This window comes from Acomys minous (genome assembly GCF_964271855.1).
Source record: "Acomys minous genome assembly, chromosome: 7".
Taxonomy (NCBI): domain Eukaryota; kingdom Metazoa; phylum Chordata; class Mammalia; order Rodentia; family Muridae; genus Acomys; species Acomys minous.
This window is the reverse complement of record NC_140488.1, coordinates 119,026,739-119,045,653: the sequence shown is the minus strand read 5'-3', so window position 1 is coordinate 119,045,653 and position 18,915 is coordinate 119,026,739. Positions and strand designations below refer to the sequence as shown.

The 18,915-nt window shown below is 39.3% G+C and overlaps 2 protein-coding genes across 2 annotated transcripts; one reads left to right on the top strand and one right to left on the bottom strand.

Annotated features, from left to right (window-relative positions):
• Positions 1–548: 548 nt before the first annotated feature.
• LOC311601924 (putative protein FAM47D) lies at positions 549–2,069 on the bottom strand. The gene has a single exon (XM_084789686.1). It carries the CDS (start codon positions 1,979–1,981, stop codon positions 887–889), a length of 1,095 nt encoding a protein of 364 aa, XP_084645812.1. The 5' UTR covers positions 1,982–2,069; the 3' UTR covers positions 549–886.
• A 5,272-nt stretch (positions 2,070–7,341) lies between these two features.
• Positions 7,342–9,084, top strand: LOC311601738 (putative protein FAM47D; the record flags this gene model as incomplete). The annotated part of the gene is made up of 1 exon (XM_084789426.1): positions 7,342–9,084. One exon carries the CDS (start codon positions 7,342–7,344, stop codon positions 8,533–8,535), a length of 1,194 nt encoding a protein of 397 aa, XP_084645552.1. The 3' UTR covers positions 8,536–9,084.
• Positions 9,085–18,915: the final 9,831 nt, after the last annotated feature.

The window sequence follows — 18,915 nt, the reverse complement described above, 5'->3', positions numbered from 1 at the left end:
AATGGGAGGATACAAAGGATGTGATAACTATTGTGATGTAATATGAATGAATTAATAAAAAATAAAAGTAAAAATAGAAATGCAAGTGGCAACTGAATTATTGGATGTGATATCAAAAGTACAGGCTAAATGCAAGGGAAAGCCAAGTGAGTGCATAAAAGTTTCTGCACAAAAGAACTAAAAGTGGAAAAGGCACCAAAGGAGATTCCAATGAATACATGCAGACCTTATGTGAGATAGAAATTTATTCTTGAAAATATCAAATATGTTAACAGCATGCACGTGCAAGTTGTTTAACGAAACTGAAGATGTGCTTTACATACAAGAGGAGAATTGATCGTGTAAGCCATAAAGTATACTTCACATTAAAATCATGGAGTATAATCACTATCTGGAAAGTAAAAAGGCTGTGGTGTACAAGAAAGGAAAATAGCTCCCCATCATTTCAGCTAGAGATTCAAGATTGGTTGTTGACGTGATTTCTATGACCATTTAATTAATATGTAAATTTATAGGAAACTATGCACATTTCCTTTCGCCAGTCCAATCACTGTGTTTTGAAATTCACCCATTTGCAAGATGATACCACTGAGTCTTTTCATTCATAGTAATTCTGTTTTTAATTAATGGTTTTGGGTAGTTTGACAAGTGATTGATATACCAGTGTCAATGAAAAAAATATGAGAAAAGTAGATTCTAATATTGAACTCCCACTGTATAGAATATAAAAAACATTGGTGAAGGCAAAGCATAAAGTCATTGAGAAATGTCTCTGAATGTTAGCTGTTACATTTGTGGTTGTGATGCCAAAGAGTAGCCGCCCAATGCATCTCAAACGCAAAAGGAGAGCGGGGCACAGTCAAGTAAGTGGTGATAGGAAAGTCTTTTAGTCAAGTTCCTTTCCACCATTCTGATCATCTTCGTCATCTATATTTTGCATTATTATTTCATGATCTCTTAATACACTTGGTAAAGGAGTATTTACAGAGTTGTAATCCCATCCCTTTTTCACAAAAAACTTCTTGAGTATGCCTGGCATGTCATATCCCTTGGATACAATGAAATCCTTAAAGGCAATTGTTCCATAGAGATTTTCAAGTACATCTGGTTTGCAAAAGCTTTTACCTTGAATTTCAAGCAAGCTCTTTGGTTCACCTAACGGCTCTTTACTGGTTTGTGCTTTCCGATGCATTGGTTTCTGATCTGATGTCCCATATTTAAACTTCTCTTTGGTGGCCATAGAAAGATCATGTGGTTTTTGCAGGTTCATCTTAAATTTTGAATCCTGTTCAGGGAATTTGATGTCCTTTTCTTTGCTTAACCCTCTGAAGTACTTGAGCTTGGAAGGAAGATGACTAATTTTCTTTTCTGAGGAGTCTTTATAAGTTGATTGGTAAGCATAGTCCATGTCAAATTGTTCCAACACATCCATATTTCCCAGTGCTTCATTCCTTTCATAGATATCATCACCTCCCCTTTGTGTGTATCCAGAACTTAGGGAGCCAAGCAAATTCTGATTTCTGGATGTGTGTGTAGGAAAAAAATCCTTGAGGCTTGACCTGGCCTTCTCAGGAGTTCCCAGGTTGAGTTTTCTGTGAAGGTGTTTCCCATGCTTATTGTTCTTATTTGCTTCCATTCGATTTTCCAAGTTAGGCCACTTATTCAGATTCTGATCATATTTTGCTATCTGCGTCAAATTTATGAAGTGGTCTTCAGCATCACCTTCCATCGGAGACAAGCCGTCCAGCTTGTATTGGGTCCTTGTGCTTCCTTGCTGATCCACTGAAACTGCGCAAAGCAGTCCTGAATCCTTGGGTAGCTTACTGTGGCTCTTCTTGGTAGCGGTACTGGGTACTTCATGAGAAATTCTAGGGAAAAGAGGCCCCAGGATGGTTTGTGATAGTATCGCTTCACCTGGCTCATCGTGTCTAGTAAAGCCATCCAGCTCTTTCAGAGAAAATATCCGGTGATGGCCTTCCATGAAAGGAGGGCATATCTGTTGCTCCTTCTTGGGCTTCAAGACATGCTTGCACCTAGATACCCTATGAGGCTGGTTCTCTGGCAGCCCCTGGTCCCCCATGGTATCTCTGGCTCTGAGGCTACTGCTCCTAAATCAGTTATTGTTTCCCTGAGGATGCTCGGTTGCTAGGAAACTTGAGATTCTATATTGATGAGCAAGACGGAGTTCCTACACCACAGTCCCTTCAATTCTGTTCCACAGCACTTGGACACATACCCACTATCGATAGACTGGCATTTTTTAAATGCAAATTAATTTTTTAAATTTATTCACTTTACATCCTGATCATAGTTCCCTTCCTCGTCTCCTCCTGTTCCCATCCTCCCTCCTTCTTCCCACTAACCCCCTTCTCTAGTCTTCAGAAAGGGGGAGCCCTCCTCCTCTACCAAGTGACCCCAGCCTACCTAGGCTCATCAAGACTGCCTGAGTCCTCTTCCTGATAAGGCACCCTGCCATGGGGAAGTGATTGAAGATCAGGCCACAGAGCCCATGTCTGAAATAGCCCCTGGTCCCTTTATTAGGACACCCGCATGGAGAGTGGGCTGCCTATCAGCTACATCTGAGCCTAGGGCCTAGGTCCTCTCCATGCATGATCCTTGGTTGGTGCATCAGTCTAGGCTGGGCCTACTGGGCCCAGAATTTTTGACTTTGTTGGTCTTGTTGAGGAGCTCCTGCCCCTCCAGGTCATTCTGTTCCCCAACTCTTCCATAAGACTCCCTGGGCTCTGCCTAAAGTTTGGCTGAGTCTTGGCATCTGCTTGCATCCCCTGCTGGTTGGAGTTCTTCAGAGGACCTCTATGGTAGGCTCCCGTTCTACTGTCTCTCTTCAACTGCTCCCAGAGTCTATTCTATTTTCCCTTCTTGGATTTTAAGCCCACCAGAAGCTAGGAAGAATTTCAATTCTTCCACACATTCCTAGCATGTGGTGGAGTTAGACCTTTCAATTGGGAGTATTCTAATGTTGGTTCACTGGTATCTCATCATGGCTTTCATTTGCTTTTTCTTGTCACCTATATATTTCCACTGGCTCAGTCTGTGTTCATTTTTAAAAAATATGTTTAGTTTGTATCAATTCTGAGACATATTTCACTGGGTTTTGACAGGTTTCAATTCCTTTGTCAAATACAGCACTTGTTTTATTCTCCCATTATTTGTCTTCCCATTTGTCCATTTCAAGGAGCATAGTATCCCTTGAACTAGATTTCTTTTCAATAAAACATTGTTTTAAAATTACATTTAAGGCTTTTCTTTTGCAAATTTCATTGTTTTTAAGGTTTTTTTTTTTTTTTAGAAAAATTCATACTATTGAAATCCAATGTTTTTGAATCATGATGATATGGACTATAATTTCTTATTTTTTTATCCATGTTTGGATAATACTTGAAAAGCTTTTGTGGCAAAGATTAGGATATTATTCACTGAATCTAGTATAAGTATTCCCAAATACTAGTTATCAGAATGTTCTTTCCGGTTCTTCCTCTAAAAAAAAATCTTTCCAGAAAGCAATTCTTCATTGTTTCTTTCTATAAATTTACAGTCTTGAAATGGGGCTGGTAGTTCATTTAATAGTAGTCATTGTTTTTTTTTCTTTCTCAAAGTTTCTGTTGCTCTTGTCTGTGCTGGAAACTTTGGATTTCTGTGATACCTTTTAACACTGTTTACTTAATGTCTGCAAAGGATTCCAGTTTTATTTTCATGATGGCTCTGTGGGTTAGAATGATAAGGATATTAGCATCTTAACTGTTTTCTATCTTCTGACCTATGAAACAGGTACATCTATTTTCATTAATGTACATGCTTTTCTATGTTTGTCAGCATTATTTTACCAGTTTTAGCACGTGAATGTCACTTATTTCTGCCTCTAGCTTTTCCTTAAACATTTCACATGTGTGTTACAATAAGTATATTGAGAATGTGTTTTGATGGAGGGAAAGGGTATCCCACCGAAACTCAGGTTTGCTAGTGATGAATTTTTCCCCATGTGTGGGAATATCATGACATTATCTGAGTATATAGCCCAAACAGTATTGACACTTAATATGTAATTTAAGCTAGCTTCAGTCAATGCAACCTCCTAGTTCAGCCTCCTGAATCATGGGTAAGTTTCATAATGTGTGTGTGTTGTGTTTTTTCTGAATATCCTGTTTTGGCTTGGCTTTAGAACTATGCTTTCATCTGTACTAAAACGTGGGTTAATGTTTTCTTTTTTGCTAACAGTGCTTTGAGCAAATGGATCCATTGCTTTCAGACTTGTAACAGTTTTGTGGATAGTCAGTTAATACACTCGATTTTGTTTCTTTGTATCAAAGCGATCCTTTTCTCTCCCAGGCCAAGCACAGTGTGGATAATATGACTGTATGCCATTTCTACGTGTTATTTCTTCTTCTGGATCTTACCTGAGTATCTTTAACTTCATGACCGCACAGGTATCTGCCTCCTTTCCCCTCTCCTGTACTTTTGCAGAAAATCAGTAAGTAATTTGAGACATTTATGGGGCACTTCACATTTATTTTCTGTTTTAATAGGGATCAATTTCTGATGCCTGATAATTAGTGCTTGCATAATATTGTTCTATGCATTTCCCCCAATTTTTGTTACAGGGAAGAAGAAAGCTAGTAACTGAATTGAAGTGGCTAAGGTAGAAAGAGGTTGCAGGAGAGTTGCCTCTTGGAATGACAGCTGCTTTCACAAACATGAAAACTGACAAATTCTTCTGACACGCCTAGGAGGTAAATCTGTGTACTGAATTTAGTTCTGGTTCTGGTTTTTGGTTCCTGTTGAGGAGGATGATCCCCAAAGGGTTTTCAATATCCCTCTTGTCCAGAAGACAAAGATACATGAGAAATGGTCTATGATCCTTATTAAAACAGAAAATAAATGTGAAGTGCCCCATAAATGTCTCAAATTACTTACTGATTTTCTGCAAAAGTACAGGAGAGGGGAAAGGAGGCAGATACCTGTGCGGTCATGAAGTTAAAGATACTCAGGTAAGATCCAGAAGAAGAAATAACACGTAGAAATGGCATACAGTCATATTATCCACACTGTGCTTGGCCTGGGAGAGAAAAGGATCGCTTTGATACAAAGAAACAAAATCGAGTGTATTAACTGACTATCCACAAAACTGTTACAAGTCTGAAAGCAATGGATCCATTTGCTCAAAGCACTGTTAGCAAAAAAGAAAACATTAACCCACGTTTTAGTACAGATGAAAGCATAGTTCTAAAGCCAAGCCAAAACAGGATATTCAGAAAAAACACAACACACACACATTATGAAACTTACCCATGATTCAGGAGGCTGAACTAGGAGGTTGCATTGACTGAAGCTAGCTTAAATTACATATTAAGTGTCAATACTGTTTGGGCTATATACTCAGATAATGTCATGATATTCCCACACATGGGGAAAAATTCATCACTAGCAAACCTGAGTTTCGGTGGGATACCCTTTCCCTCCATCAAAACACATTCTCAATATACTTATTGTAACACACATGTGAAATGTTTAAGGAAAAGCTAGAGGCAGAAATAAGTGACATTCACGTGCTAAAACTGGTAAAATAATGCTGACAAACATAGAAAAGCATGTACATTAATGAAAATAGATGTACCTGTTTCATAGGTCAGAAGATAGAAAACAGTTAAGATGCTAATATCCTTATCATTCTAACCCACAGAGCCATCATGAAAATAAAACTGGAATCCTTTGCAGACATTAAGTAAACAGTGTTAAAAGGTATCACAGAAATCCAAAGTTTCCAGCACAGACAAGAGCAACAGAAACTTTGAGAAAGAAAAAAAAACAATGACTACTATTAAATGAACTACCAGCCCCATTTCAAGACTGTAAATTTATAGAAAGAAACAATGAAGAATTGCTTTCTGGAAAGATTTTTTTTTAGAGGAAGAACCGGAAAGAACATTCTGATAACTAGTATTTGGGAATACTTATACTAGATTCAGTGAATAATATCCTAATCTTTGCCACAAAAGCTTTTCAAGTATTATCCAAACATGGATAAAAAAATAAGAAATTATAGTCCATATCATCATGATTCAAAAACATTGGATTTCAATAGTATGAATTTTTCTAAAAAAAAAAAAAAACCTTAAAAACAATGAAATTTGCAAAAGAAAAGCCTTAAATGTAATTTTAAAACAATGTTTTATTGAAAAGAAATCTAGTTCAAGGGATACTATGCTCCTTGAAATGGACAAATGGGAAGACAAATAATGGGAGAATAAAACAAGTGCTGTATTTGACAAAGGAATTGAAACCTGTCAAAACCCAGTGAAATATGTCTCAGAATTGATACAAACTAAACATATTTTTTAAAAATGAACACAGACTGAGCCAGTGGAAATATATAGGTGACAAGAAAAAGCAAATGAAAGCCATGATGAGATACCAGTGAACCAACATTAGAATACTCCCAATTGAAAGGTCTAACTCCACCACATGCTAGGAATGTGTGGAAGAATTGAAATTCTTCCTAGCTTCTGGTGGGCTTAAAATCCAAGAAGGGAAAATAGAATAGACTCTGGGAGCAGTTGAAGAGAGACAGTAGAACGGGAGCCTACCATAGAGGTCCTCTGAAGAACTCCAACCAGCAGGGGATGCAAGCAGATGCCAAGACTCAGCCAAACTTTAGGCAGAGCCCAGGGAGTCTTATGGAAGAGTTGGGGAACAGAATGACCTGGAGGGGCAGGAGCTCCTCAACAAGACCAACAAAGTCAAAAATTCTGGGCCCAGTAGGCCCAGCCTAGACTGATGCACCAACCAAGGATCATGCATGGAGAGGACCTAGGCCCTAGGCTCAGATGTAGCTGATAGGCAGCCCACTCTCCATGCGGGTGTCCTAATAAAGGGACCAGGGGCTATTTCAGACATGGGCTCTGTGGCCTGATCTTCAATCACTTCCCCATGGCAGGGTGCCTTATCAGGAAGAGGACTCAGGCAGTCTTGATGAGCCTAGGTAGGCTGGGGTCACTTGGTAGAGGAGGAGGGCTCCCCCTTTCTGAAGACTAGAGAAGGGGGTTAGTGGGAAGAAGGAGGGAGGATGGGAACAGGAGGAGACGAGGAAGGGAACTATGATCAGGATGTAAAGTGAATAAATTTAAAAAATTAATTTGCATTTAAAAAATGCCAGTCTATCGATAGTGGGTATGTGTCCAAGTGCTGTGGAACAGAATTGAAGGGACTGTGGTGTAGGAACTCCGTCTTGCTCATCAATATAGAATCTCAAGTTTCCTAGCAACCGAGCATCCTCAGGGAAACAATAACTGATTTAGGAGCAGTAGCCTCAGAGCCAGAGATACCATGGGGGACCAGGGGCTGCCAGAGAACCAGCCTCATAGGGTATCTAGGTGCAAGCATGTCTTGAAGCCCAAGAAGGAGCAACAGATATGCCCTCCTTTCATGGAAGGCCATCACCGGATATTTTCTCTGAAAGAGCTGGATGGCTTTACTAGACACGATGAGCCAGGTGAAGCGATACTATCACAAACCATCCTGGGGCCTCTTTTCCCTAGAATTTCTCATGAAGTACCCAGTACCGCTACCAAGAAGAGCCACAGTAAGCTACCCAAGGATTCAGGACTGCTTTGCGCAGTTTCAGTGGATCAGCAAGGAAGCACAAGGACCCAATACAAGCTGGACGGCTTGTCTCCGATGGAAGGTGATGCTGAAGACCACTTCATAAATTTGACGCAGATAGCAAAATATGATCAGAATCTGAATAAGTGGCCTAACTTGGAAAATCGAATGGAAGCAAATAAGAACAATAAGCATGGGAAACACCTTCACAGAAAACTCAACCTGGGAACTCCTGAGAAGGCCAGGTCAAGCCTCAAGGATTTTTTTCCTACACACACATCCAGAAATCAGAATTTGCTTGGCTCCCTAAGTTCTGGATACACACAAAGGGGAGGTGATGATATCTATGAAAGGAATGAAGCACTGGGAAATATGGATGTGTTGGAACAATTTGACATGGACTATGCTTACCAATCAACTTATAAAGACTCCTCAGAAAAGAAAATTAGTCATCTTCCTTCCAAGCTCAAGTACTTCAGAGGGTTAAGCAAAGAAAAGGACATCAAATTCCCTGAACAGGATTCAAAATTTAAGATGAACCTGCAAAAACCACATGATCTTTCTATGGCCACCAAAGAGAAGTTTAAATATGGGACATCAGATCAGAAACCAATGCATCGGAAAGCACAAACCAGTAAAGAGCCGTTAGGTGAACCAAAGAGCTTGCTTGAAATTCAAGGTAAAAGCTTTTGCAAACCAGATGTACTTGAAAATCTCTATGGAACAATTGCCTTTAAGGATTTCATTGTATCCAAGGGATATGACATGCCAGGCATACTCAAGAAGTTTTTTGTGAAAAAGGGATGGGATTACAACTCTGTAAATACTCCTTTACCAAGTGTATTAAGAGATCATGAAATAATAATGCAAAATATAGATGACGAAGATGATCAGAATGGTGGAAAGGAACTTGACTAAAAGACTTTCCTATCACCACTTACTTGACTGTGCCCCGCTCTCCTTTTGCGTTTGAGATGCATTGGGCGGCTACTCTTTGGCATCACAACCACAAATGTAACAGCTAACATTCAGAGACATTTCTCAATGACTTTATGCTTTGCCTTCACCAATGTTTTTTATATTCTATACAGTGGGAGTTCAATATTAGAATCTACTTTTCTCATATTTTTTTCATTGACACTGGTATATCAATCACTTGTCAAACTACCCAAAACCATTAATTAAAAACAGAATTACTATGAATGAAAAGACTCAGTGGTATCATCTTGCAAATGGGTGAATTTCAAAACACAGTGATTGGACTGGCGAAAGGAAATGTGCATAGTTTCCTATAAATTTACATATTAATTAAATGGTCATAGAAATCACGTCAACAACCAATCTTGAATCTCTAGCTGAAATGATGGGGAGCTATTTTCCTTTCTTGTACACCACAGCCTTTTTACTTTCCAGATAGTGATTATACTCCATGATTTTAATGTGAAGTATACTTTATGGCTTACACGATCAATTCTCCTCTTGTATGTAAAGCACATCTTCAGTTTCGTTAAACAACTTGCACGTGCATGCTGTTAACATATTTGATATTTTCAAGAATAAATTTCTATCTCACATAAGGTCTGCATGTATTCATTGGAATCTCCTTTGGTGCCTTTTCCACTTTTAGTTCTTTTGTGCAGAAACTTTTATGCACTCACTTGGCTTTCCCTTGCATTTAGCCTGTACTTTTGATATCACATCCAATAATTCAGTTGCCACTTGCATTTCTATTTTTACTTTTATTTTTTATTAATTCATTCATATTACATCACAATAGTTATCACATCCTTTGTATCCTCCCATTCCTCCCTCTCTCCTGCTTTCTCCGTTACTCCCCTCCCCTATGACTGTGACTGAAGGGGACCTCCTCCCTCTGTATATGCTCATAGGGTATCAAGTCTCTTCGGGGAACCTGATATCCTTCCTCTGAATGCCACTTGCATTTCAAATAGCTGTCTGCCTATGCTGTCTTCTTTTCTTTTTCTTCTTTTTAAAGGTAGTAATGACATTATGGTTTAAGCTTGGCTTAACATTTGCACTTCAGTCTAATCAAATTTATTTTATTTTTTTCCAAAAGTGCATCATGTTCTAAAACAGGAACATGCAGATTAATAACTGGAAAGCAGAACATATTTGGTGAAGGAAGTAAGAAACGGTGAATGTTTTAAAGCGTGATGTTTACTGACATTCTCCAGTATTTCCCTCAGATTTAACAAAGAAAATTTCTACACTTATCTTTACAACTTAAACACATTGTAACACTATGCCTATCAGTGGTTACTTCTCCTTCTGTTAAAGCTCTTTTTAGAACTGAATAGAAAGGGCTGACAGTTTCCTTTATTGGACTACATTCATTTTTATTCAACAGTGTTTTCCACACAATGTATTCTGATTGTATTCATTCCCATCGCCCCAGTCACCCCATGGCCTCTTCATAATATAGCTGCTTCTCTATACTGTTGGAGCACCATCTTCAACCTTCTGGCCAAATATATCTGACAGACATATTTGCGAGGCAGGAACTATTGAAGACTTGTTTACCCTGTCTTGGCAGAGTTTGGCTGCCGACTCTGCCTGCATCCAAGCTTGCTCATTTTTAGGCAGTATTCTGTCTGTGGCAGAGATAAGGACATTTTGCCTAGTGGCTTGTTTGCCACGTTTGAAGCCATCTCCATAAAGAGGTTCCTTGGTGCCCATCACCCTCTGGAGGAAGGCTGGGAGTTGCCTGAAGTTAAGCTGTCTTGTCCATAAATATTGAAAATAATAAAAATATCTTTAAATGACATATTCTGTAGGTCTCTGTGGCTTTTGGAGACCTTACCTAACTATTTCACCTTATCTATCTATAGAACCGTATCTATCTGTTAAACCTAGGATGTATCTTCTTGTGATAAAAAATAGACTAGCAATTGACATGACTATTATTTGCTCAACTAACAATTAGCTTGTATTACCTAATTTTCCTGAACAGACTGAAATATCACTTTCAAGGTATTGGAAGGAAACCTTGTATTATAATTGAGTTTTATGGGTTCAACATTGAACTTATTTTGCATCGATATACAAAATTATATACAAATGAATTAAAAATAACCTCATTTGTGAGTATCAATGAAGGCCTAAATTTGGGGAGTAGATTCAAGAGTCTATTTTTTGGTCTACCATACCTATATATTTCTGTATCTCCCCTTCTTTCTTTTCAACCTCTATCTCCATACCTGTGAAATAAAGAAAACAGAAAAGAGAGACATCCCTGAGTCCAACGTCATTTTCTCTCTGCAGAAGACCAATATTAACTTATAAACAACTCCCAATGAAAAGAAGCGTCTGTCATCCATGAAAGCAAAGAAACACCTGCTTAACTGTCCTTAAGGGATTTGTATAGCTGAGTCCGGAGGTAGCACTGTTCCCAATTTTCTGAGAAAGTGAATGATTGGTTTCCAAAGATGCTGTACAAGTTGGCACAACCACCAGCAATGGAGGAGTGTTCCCCTTTCTCCATACCCTCAGCGGCATGTGCTGTCACTTGGATTTTTTTATCTTTGCCATTACTGTAGTGTAAGATGGCATCTCAGATATGTTTTGATTTGCATTTCCTTGAAAACTAAGGACATTGGGCATTTCTTTAAGCGTTTCTCGTCCATTCAATATTGTTCTGTTGAGAATTCTCTGTTTAGGGCTCTATACCATTTTGTAGTTGGATTTTTTGCCTTGTAGGTGTTTAATATACATACATACATATATATAAATATACATACACACACATATTAACCTTTGTCAGATGTAGGGTGGTTAAGTATACTGCATTACACAGACCTTAAGAAGCTAAGTAACAAGGAGGACCTGGGAGGATGTCTAATTCTCATTCAGAATGGCAAATAGAATAGGCACCAGAAGAGGTTGAAGAGAAGGAACAGGACCAGAGCCTACCATAGAGGTCCTCAGTTAGACTCCACCCAGCAGAGGATAAAAGCAGATGCTGAGACTCACAGCAGACACTTTAAGGTGGAGTGCAGGGATCCTTATGGAGGAGTTGTGGGATAGGACCTGGAGATGAAAGTAGCTACACAAGGAGACCAATGGAGCCAACAAATCTGGGCTCAAGGGGATTTCAGAAATTGATGCACCAACCAAGGACCATGTCTGGTCATGAAATAGAGCCCCTACTCAGATGGAGTTGATAGGCAGCACTATCCCCTTGTGGGTCCCATTATATTGGGAGTAGGGTCTACCTCTGATTAGGCCATTGCTGCCCACTATTTATTCACTTCCCAAAGGTAGGATGGTCTTTCCATGGAAGAGAGGAAGAGGATACAGGAAGTTCCGATGAGACTTGATAGGCTGGGGTCAGATGATAGGGAGGAAGGCTCCCCCTTTCTGAGGATTAGGAGAGAGGTAAATGTCGGTGAAGAATGGAGGTAGGGACAGGCGGGGCATGAAGTAGGGGGCTACAATTAGGATGTAAGGAGAATAAATTTTAAAAATGAAGTAATAATGAGAAAAAGATGAGAAGATACTTCAGGAGTGGTTTGATTTGCATTTAAAAAGTGTAGAGGGGGGTGTTTTTATGAAGTGTTCCTGGGCCCTTTATTTCCTCTCCCCCTCTTGCCCTCTATACTCCCCTCCCTCTCACCCTTCTCCCTTCTTTCCTCTCTGTTCAAAAAATGTCTGCTCCAAGCATTTATTTTCTGACTGTACTGTTGTGATTCTTGGAGAATTCTGTTTATTAATCCTAAGTCAGATGTACAGGTGACAAATATTCCCTCCTATACTCTATACTTCCTCTTCACACTGTTTATTGGGTATTTAGGTTTGCCAAATTTACTTATGGAAATTATTACAGGTAAACTTTTGGCCTTAATACAGATCTTACATGTTAGTCTGCACTGAGCCTTTAAAAGACTTTGTCCAGATGTTGGGAGTTATGCATGAGGAGATTTCTTATTTGATTTTGCTCTTCCATTCTGAGGTCCAGCTTTTGGATAATTTTTTTTTCACTATGCAAGACATTGTCTTCACACTTGTACCCATTGATGTGATGCTTAAAGTCCCAAAGTTATTTCCCTAATTATCTATTGTGCTGATACTTTAAAAGGTAGAGTCACATGAGAAAATTAAAAACTAAATAAACCATAAATCTCAAAATGGAACTGTTGGGTTGTGAACTGTGATGAGCTTCTCATTAACATGTTAGAAATATATTTTATAAATTAAACAAAATGCATTATATATGTAAGAGATTGCAAAAGAACAAATTTATTTACTCAATAGATGTTACTGGGATATAGATGACAAATAGTCTATAGTAACATATATAAGAAAATAATCATATAATCCTGAGTAACATATACACAACATTGAGACATTCTATGCTTTCACTTTTAAGGAAATGCACTGGATTCGAATAGAGTCCAAGAAATTACTCCTACCATCCCAAAGAACATATGCTAATGGTGCTGTCAATCTCAGTATTTCTGTGCTTTCTAAATTCTAGAATTCTTAGGGGAAGGTTGATGAATTTCAGTATTTGGTCCTGTAGCATAGTCTTCTGCATTTTGTCTCTGCTAGTCTTTGAAGGATGATTTCCATCTACGAGTGAGTAATAATGAGAGACTCAAATGCTGTGTTATATTTGGATTAAAGATTAGTGGTTGGAAAAGGAATACAAGATGGCAGCACCGATGCACACTGCATCTGATTAGCAGGAAAACCAGGACTGCAAAGCGACCTAAAGACCAAGTTGAAAGCCACAATACATCAGTGATGCTGATTCCCAGGTGAGAGGTATCCACATTGTTTGGGGATAGGGCAGTTCCCCCCTGGCCACCAGCTAACCCACAGAAAAATTCTAGGGGATATCCCACATTAGCTGCCATCTCAGGAAGGGCTGTGGGATCTCAGTGAAGCTTCGGGCTCTCACGGTCTGTCTACAGCTTACAGGATACAGGACAGAAGGACTGTGTGATATCCATGTAGCTTCAGGCTCTCACTGCCTGTCTGCTGCTTGGTGGTAACTCCTGTGCAGGGAGCAAACAAGCAGAGCTGAGTCCTGGCACCATACAAAATCCACATTAGCATGCTCCTGAGAAGGAATTTGGAACTCCCAAGCTCCTTTGAACTCTTATCTCTCTCAAACCCCCGGCTGCCTGTTGGCCTAGCCTGGCTGGGTCAGGGAACAGATAGGTATAACTTTGCCATCTCAGGAGGGCCTGTGGGACTTTCGAACAGCTTGGGGAGCCAATCTCTCCCAGACCCCTCCCAGCCACTTACCAGCTGGGGACATACCTTGTGGCCAACAGAGCTGAATCCAGGTGCTAGCCAAGGACGCAGTAGTTGCCATCCTGCATGCAACTTCAGGAACTGGTCTCTCTGCATACCCACCTGAAGCAGACAACTCAGATACACCTAAGACATAAGACAAACAGGAATAACAGAGAAATGCATAGGCCACAATCATCATTATCTGCTATCCTGTTAGCAGCTTTTGGCTCTGATCTCACCCTGCCCAACTATAGCCTATTGGCCTGATTCACCTGGGTCACAGAGCATAGACCTGTGCAGGCCACATCCCACATTAGCTGCTGTTTTGTGAGAATCTTGGGGCTCTAATCTCTCTTGCCCAGCCAAAGACTTACCATCCTAGCCCAACTATGGCACAGAGAACAATCTGGAGCACAGGAGATAGACAGAGCACAGCTATCTCAAAATGGACTGTGGGGTATCTGAGCAACTTTGGGCTTAGAAAAATATCAGCCCACTCCTCTCCTGCCCTACCCAACTGGGATATAGTCAGGGAACCCAGCTGAGCTGAGGTGGGTGCAGGTTCTAACACTCACTGTCCCTACCAAACAACCTTTGGCTGTGAGTTCTTTTTACTTGCCCCCAACCTGCCTGGCCAACATGGGACACAGATAGTGACCTTATTGGAGGAATCTCTAGGCCTACTAACACCAGAGACAACCAGATGCCTAGAGGACAGCCCAGGAAGACTAGCAACAAAACTGAGAACCATAGAACAACACCAGAAACCAGTGATGCTAACACAGCAAGCCCAGGAGATAAGAACACTCACAAAATGCAAGGAGAAGACTTTAAATCTAGGGTCAGGAAAATAATAGAAGCTTTGAAGGAGGAAAATGAAGCACTCAAAGGAACAGAGGAAAATACATTCAAACAGATAAAGGAATTGGATAAATCCTATAAAAACTACAGGAAAATACAACCAAAAGATGAAGGAATTGAATAAATCCTATAAAGAATTACAGGAAAATGTATCCAAACAGATGAAGGAATTGAATAAAGAATTAAAGGAATAAAGAATTACAGGAAAATTCAATCAAACGGAAGAAAGCAATGAATAAGACTATTCAATATGTAAAGAGGGAGTTAGAAGCAACAAAGAAAACGCAAGCTGAGGCAATCTTAGTGTTGGAAAACATAGGGCAGGGAACAGGAACTATGGGCACAAGCCATGCAAGCCGAATACAAGAGGTGGAAGAGAGAATCTCAAGTGTGGCAGATGCAGTCAAAGTTATCAATACATCAGCCAAAGTAAACGTTAAAACTAAAAAGTTCCTGACCAAAAAAAAAAAAACAAAAAAAAACAAAAACAAAAAAAAAACACCCAAGATATCTGGGACACTATAAAAAGACCAAATCTAATAATAATAGAAACAGAAGAAGGAGAAGACTCCAAGCTCCAAGGCCTAGAAAATATTTTCAACAAGATTGTAGAAGAAAACTTCTCCAACTTAAAGAAAGAAACGCCAATAAACATACAAGAAACCTACAGAACTCCAAATAGATTTGACCAGAAAGGAAAACCACTCACCACATCATAATCAAAACATTCAATGTACAGAACAAGGAAAGAATATTAAAAACTGCAAGAGAAAAAGGTCAAGTCATATATAAAGGCAAACTGATGAGAATTCTACCCCAATTCTCAACAGAGACTATGAAAGTTAGAAGGGCCTGGACAGAAATCATGCAAACATTACAGGCCACAGATGCCAACCCAGACTATTATACCCAGCAAAAATTTCAATCACCATAGATGGACAAAACAAGATACTCTATGACAAAAGCAAGTTTAATCACTACCTAACCACAAATCCAGCTCTACGGAAAGGACTAGAACGAAAACTCCAATCCAAGAAGGCTAAGTACACCCAGGAAGACACAGGAAACAAATAATTCCACATCCACAAGGCCAACACACAGAAACACACACTCTACTACCACCAATATCAAAACAAAAGGAACTGACATCCACTGGTCATTTATATCTATTAACATCAATGGCCTTAAGTCCCCAGTAAAAAGACACAGGCTGACAGAATGGATGCAAAACAGGATCCATCATTCTGCTGCAAACAAGAAACACACCCCAGCAATAAAGATAAACACTACCTCAGAGTAAAGGGTTGGAAAATGTATCCCAAGCAAATGGACCCAAAAAGCAAGCTGGAGAAGCCATTCTAGTATCTGATAAAATAGACTTTCAACCAAAACTAATAAAAAGAGATCCAGAATGTCACTACATCCCCATCAAAGGAAAAATACGCCAAGATGATGTCTCAACTATGAACATCTATGCCCCAAATTCAGGAGCACCCACATTTGTAAAAGAAACGTTACTAAAATTTAAGCCATACATTGAACCCCACACGTTAATAGTGGGAGACTTCAATGCCCCTCTCTCCCTAAGAGACAGATTATCAAGTCAGAAACTAAAAGGATAAACAAGGAAACTAATAGACATCTTGAAACAAACGGAACTAACTAACACCTATAGAACTTTTCTCCTAAACGTAAAAAAGAAAACACCTTCTTTTCAGCACCCTATGGAACCTTCTACAAAATTGAACACATACTTGGCCACAAAGTAAACTTCAACGGATACAAAAAAAAATCTAAATAATCCCTCACATCCTTTCAGACTACCATGGATTAAAGATGGAACTCAACAACAAAATAAACAACCAAAAGCCTACAAACTCATGGAAACTAAACAACTGCCTACTCAATGATATCTGGTTACGGGTCAAAATAAAAAGAGAAATTAAATACTTCCTAGAATTCAATGAAACTGAAGACACCACATACCCAAACCTATGGGACACAATGAAAGCATGCTAAGAGGAAAGTCCATAGCACTGAGTGCCTTTATTTAAAAAACTGGAGATCCCACATTAGCAAATTAGGCACATACCTAAATATAATAAAGGCAATATACCGCAAGCCTATAGCCAACATCAAACTAAATGGAGAGAAACTTAAATCAATTCCACTGAAATCAGGGACAAGACAAGGCTGTCTACTCTCTGTATCTCTTCAAAATACTACTCAAAGTCCTATCTAGGTCAAAAAGACAACTAAAGGAGATCAAGGGGATACAAATTGGAAAAGAAGTCAAACTCTCACTATTGCAGATGATATGATAGTATTCATTAGTGACCCCAAAAATTCTATCAAGGAACTCTATCAAGGAAGCTGATAAACACCTTCAGCAAAGTGGCTGGATACAAAATCAACTCAAAAAATAAGTAGTCTTCCTGGATACAGGTGACACACAGGCTGAGAAAGTAGTTAGGGAAACTACACTCTTCACAATAGCCAAAAATAATATAAAGTATCTTGGTGTAACTCTAACCAAGATAGTGAAAGATTTGTATGAAAAATTCAAATCACTGAAGAAAGTACTTGAAGAAGATTTCTGAAGATGGAAAGATCTCCCCTGTTTGTGGATCTGGAGAATCAACATGGAAAAAAATGGCCATCTTACCGAAAGCAATCTACAGATTCAATGCGATTCCTATAAAAATAATGGACACAATTCTTTACCGACCTTGAAAGATCAATTCTGAACTTCATATTTTTTTAAAAAACAGACTAGCTAAAATGATGCTGTGTAATAAAAGATCTTCTGGAGGAATCCCCTTCTCGGATCTCAAACTGTACTATAGAGCAACAGTACTAAAAACAGCATGGTACTGGCATAGAAATAGGCTGGTTGATCAATGGAATTGAATCAAAGACCCAGAAATAAACCCACATCCTTATGAACAGTTGATTTTTGGCAAATACCGCAAATCCATACAATGGAAAAAAGATGGCGTTGTCAACAAATGCTGTTATTCTAACTGGATGGCTACATGTAGAAAAAAGAAAATAGATCCATATCTATCACCCTGCACAAAACTGAAGTCCAAATGGATTAAAGACCGCAACATAAAACCAGACACACTAAATCTCATAGAAGAAAAAGTGGGGAAGTGCCTTGAACTCATTGGCACAGGAGACAACTTCCTGAACAGAACACCAACAGCCCAGGCCCTAAGATCAACCATCAATTGAGGGGACCCTATGAAACTGAGAAGCTTCTGTAAGATGAAGGACACTGTCAACAGAATGAAACAACAGCCTACAGACTGGGGAAATATCTTTTCCAACCCTACATGTGCCAAAGAGATAGTCTCCAAAAAATATAAAGAACTCAAGAAATTAAACACCACCAACTTAAGTAATCCACTTAAAAATGGGGTACAGAACTAAACTGAGAATTCTCAACAGAGGAATATCAAATGGCTGAGAAACACTTAAAGAAATGCTCAACATCCCTAGTTATCAGGGAAATGTAAATCAAAATGGCTCTGAGATTCCATCTTACAGCTATTTGAAAGGCTAAGATCAGAAACTCAGGTGACAGCACATGCTGGCAAGGTTGTAAAGAAAGGGTAACACTTCTCCATTGCTGGTGGGAGTGCAAAGTTGTACAACTGCTTTGGAAATCAATCTGGTGCTTTCTCAAGAAATTGGGAATAACTCTACCTCAGGACCCAGCCATACCACTCCTCGGAATATACCCAAAAGATGCTCCACCATGCAACAAGGACATTTGCTCAACTAGATTCATTGTAGCTTTATTCGTAAGAGCCAGAATCTGGAAACAACCTAGATGGCCCTCCCTGAAGAATGGATAAAGAAACTGTGGTACATTTACACAATGGGATACTATTGAGTTATTAAAAACAAAGAAATCTTGAAATTTGCAGGCAAATGGATGGAATTGGAAAGGATCATCCTGAGTGAGGTAACCCAGACCCAGAAAGACAGGCATGGCATATACTCACTCATAAGCAGATATTAGCCATATAATACAGGATAACTGCACTACAACACTGAGACTGAAACATCAACCAAGGACCTAAATGTTAGGATGTGGACCTAAACTGTCTGCTCAGATGGAGCAGCACAGTCTCTGTGTGGATCCCAAATGTGGGGAGTAGAGACTAC

Bases quoted from the DNA above. Each gene is read 5' to 3' on its own strand.
- LOC311601924 (XM_084789686.1), bottom strand. From the start codon at position 1,981: ATGGAAGGCCATCACCGGATATTTTCTCTGAAAGAGCTGGATGGCTTT.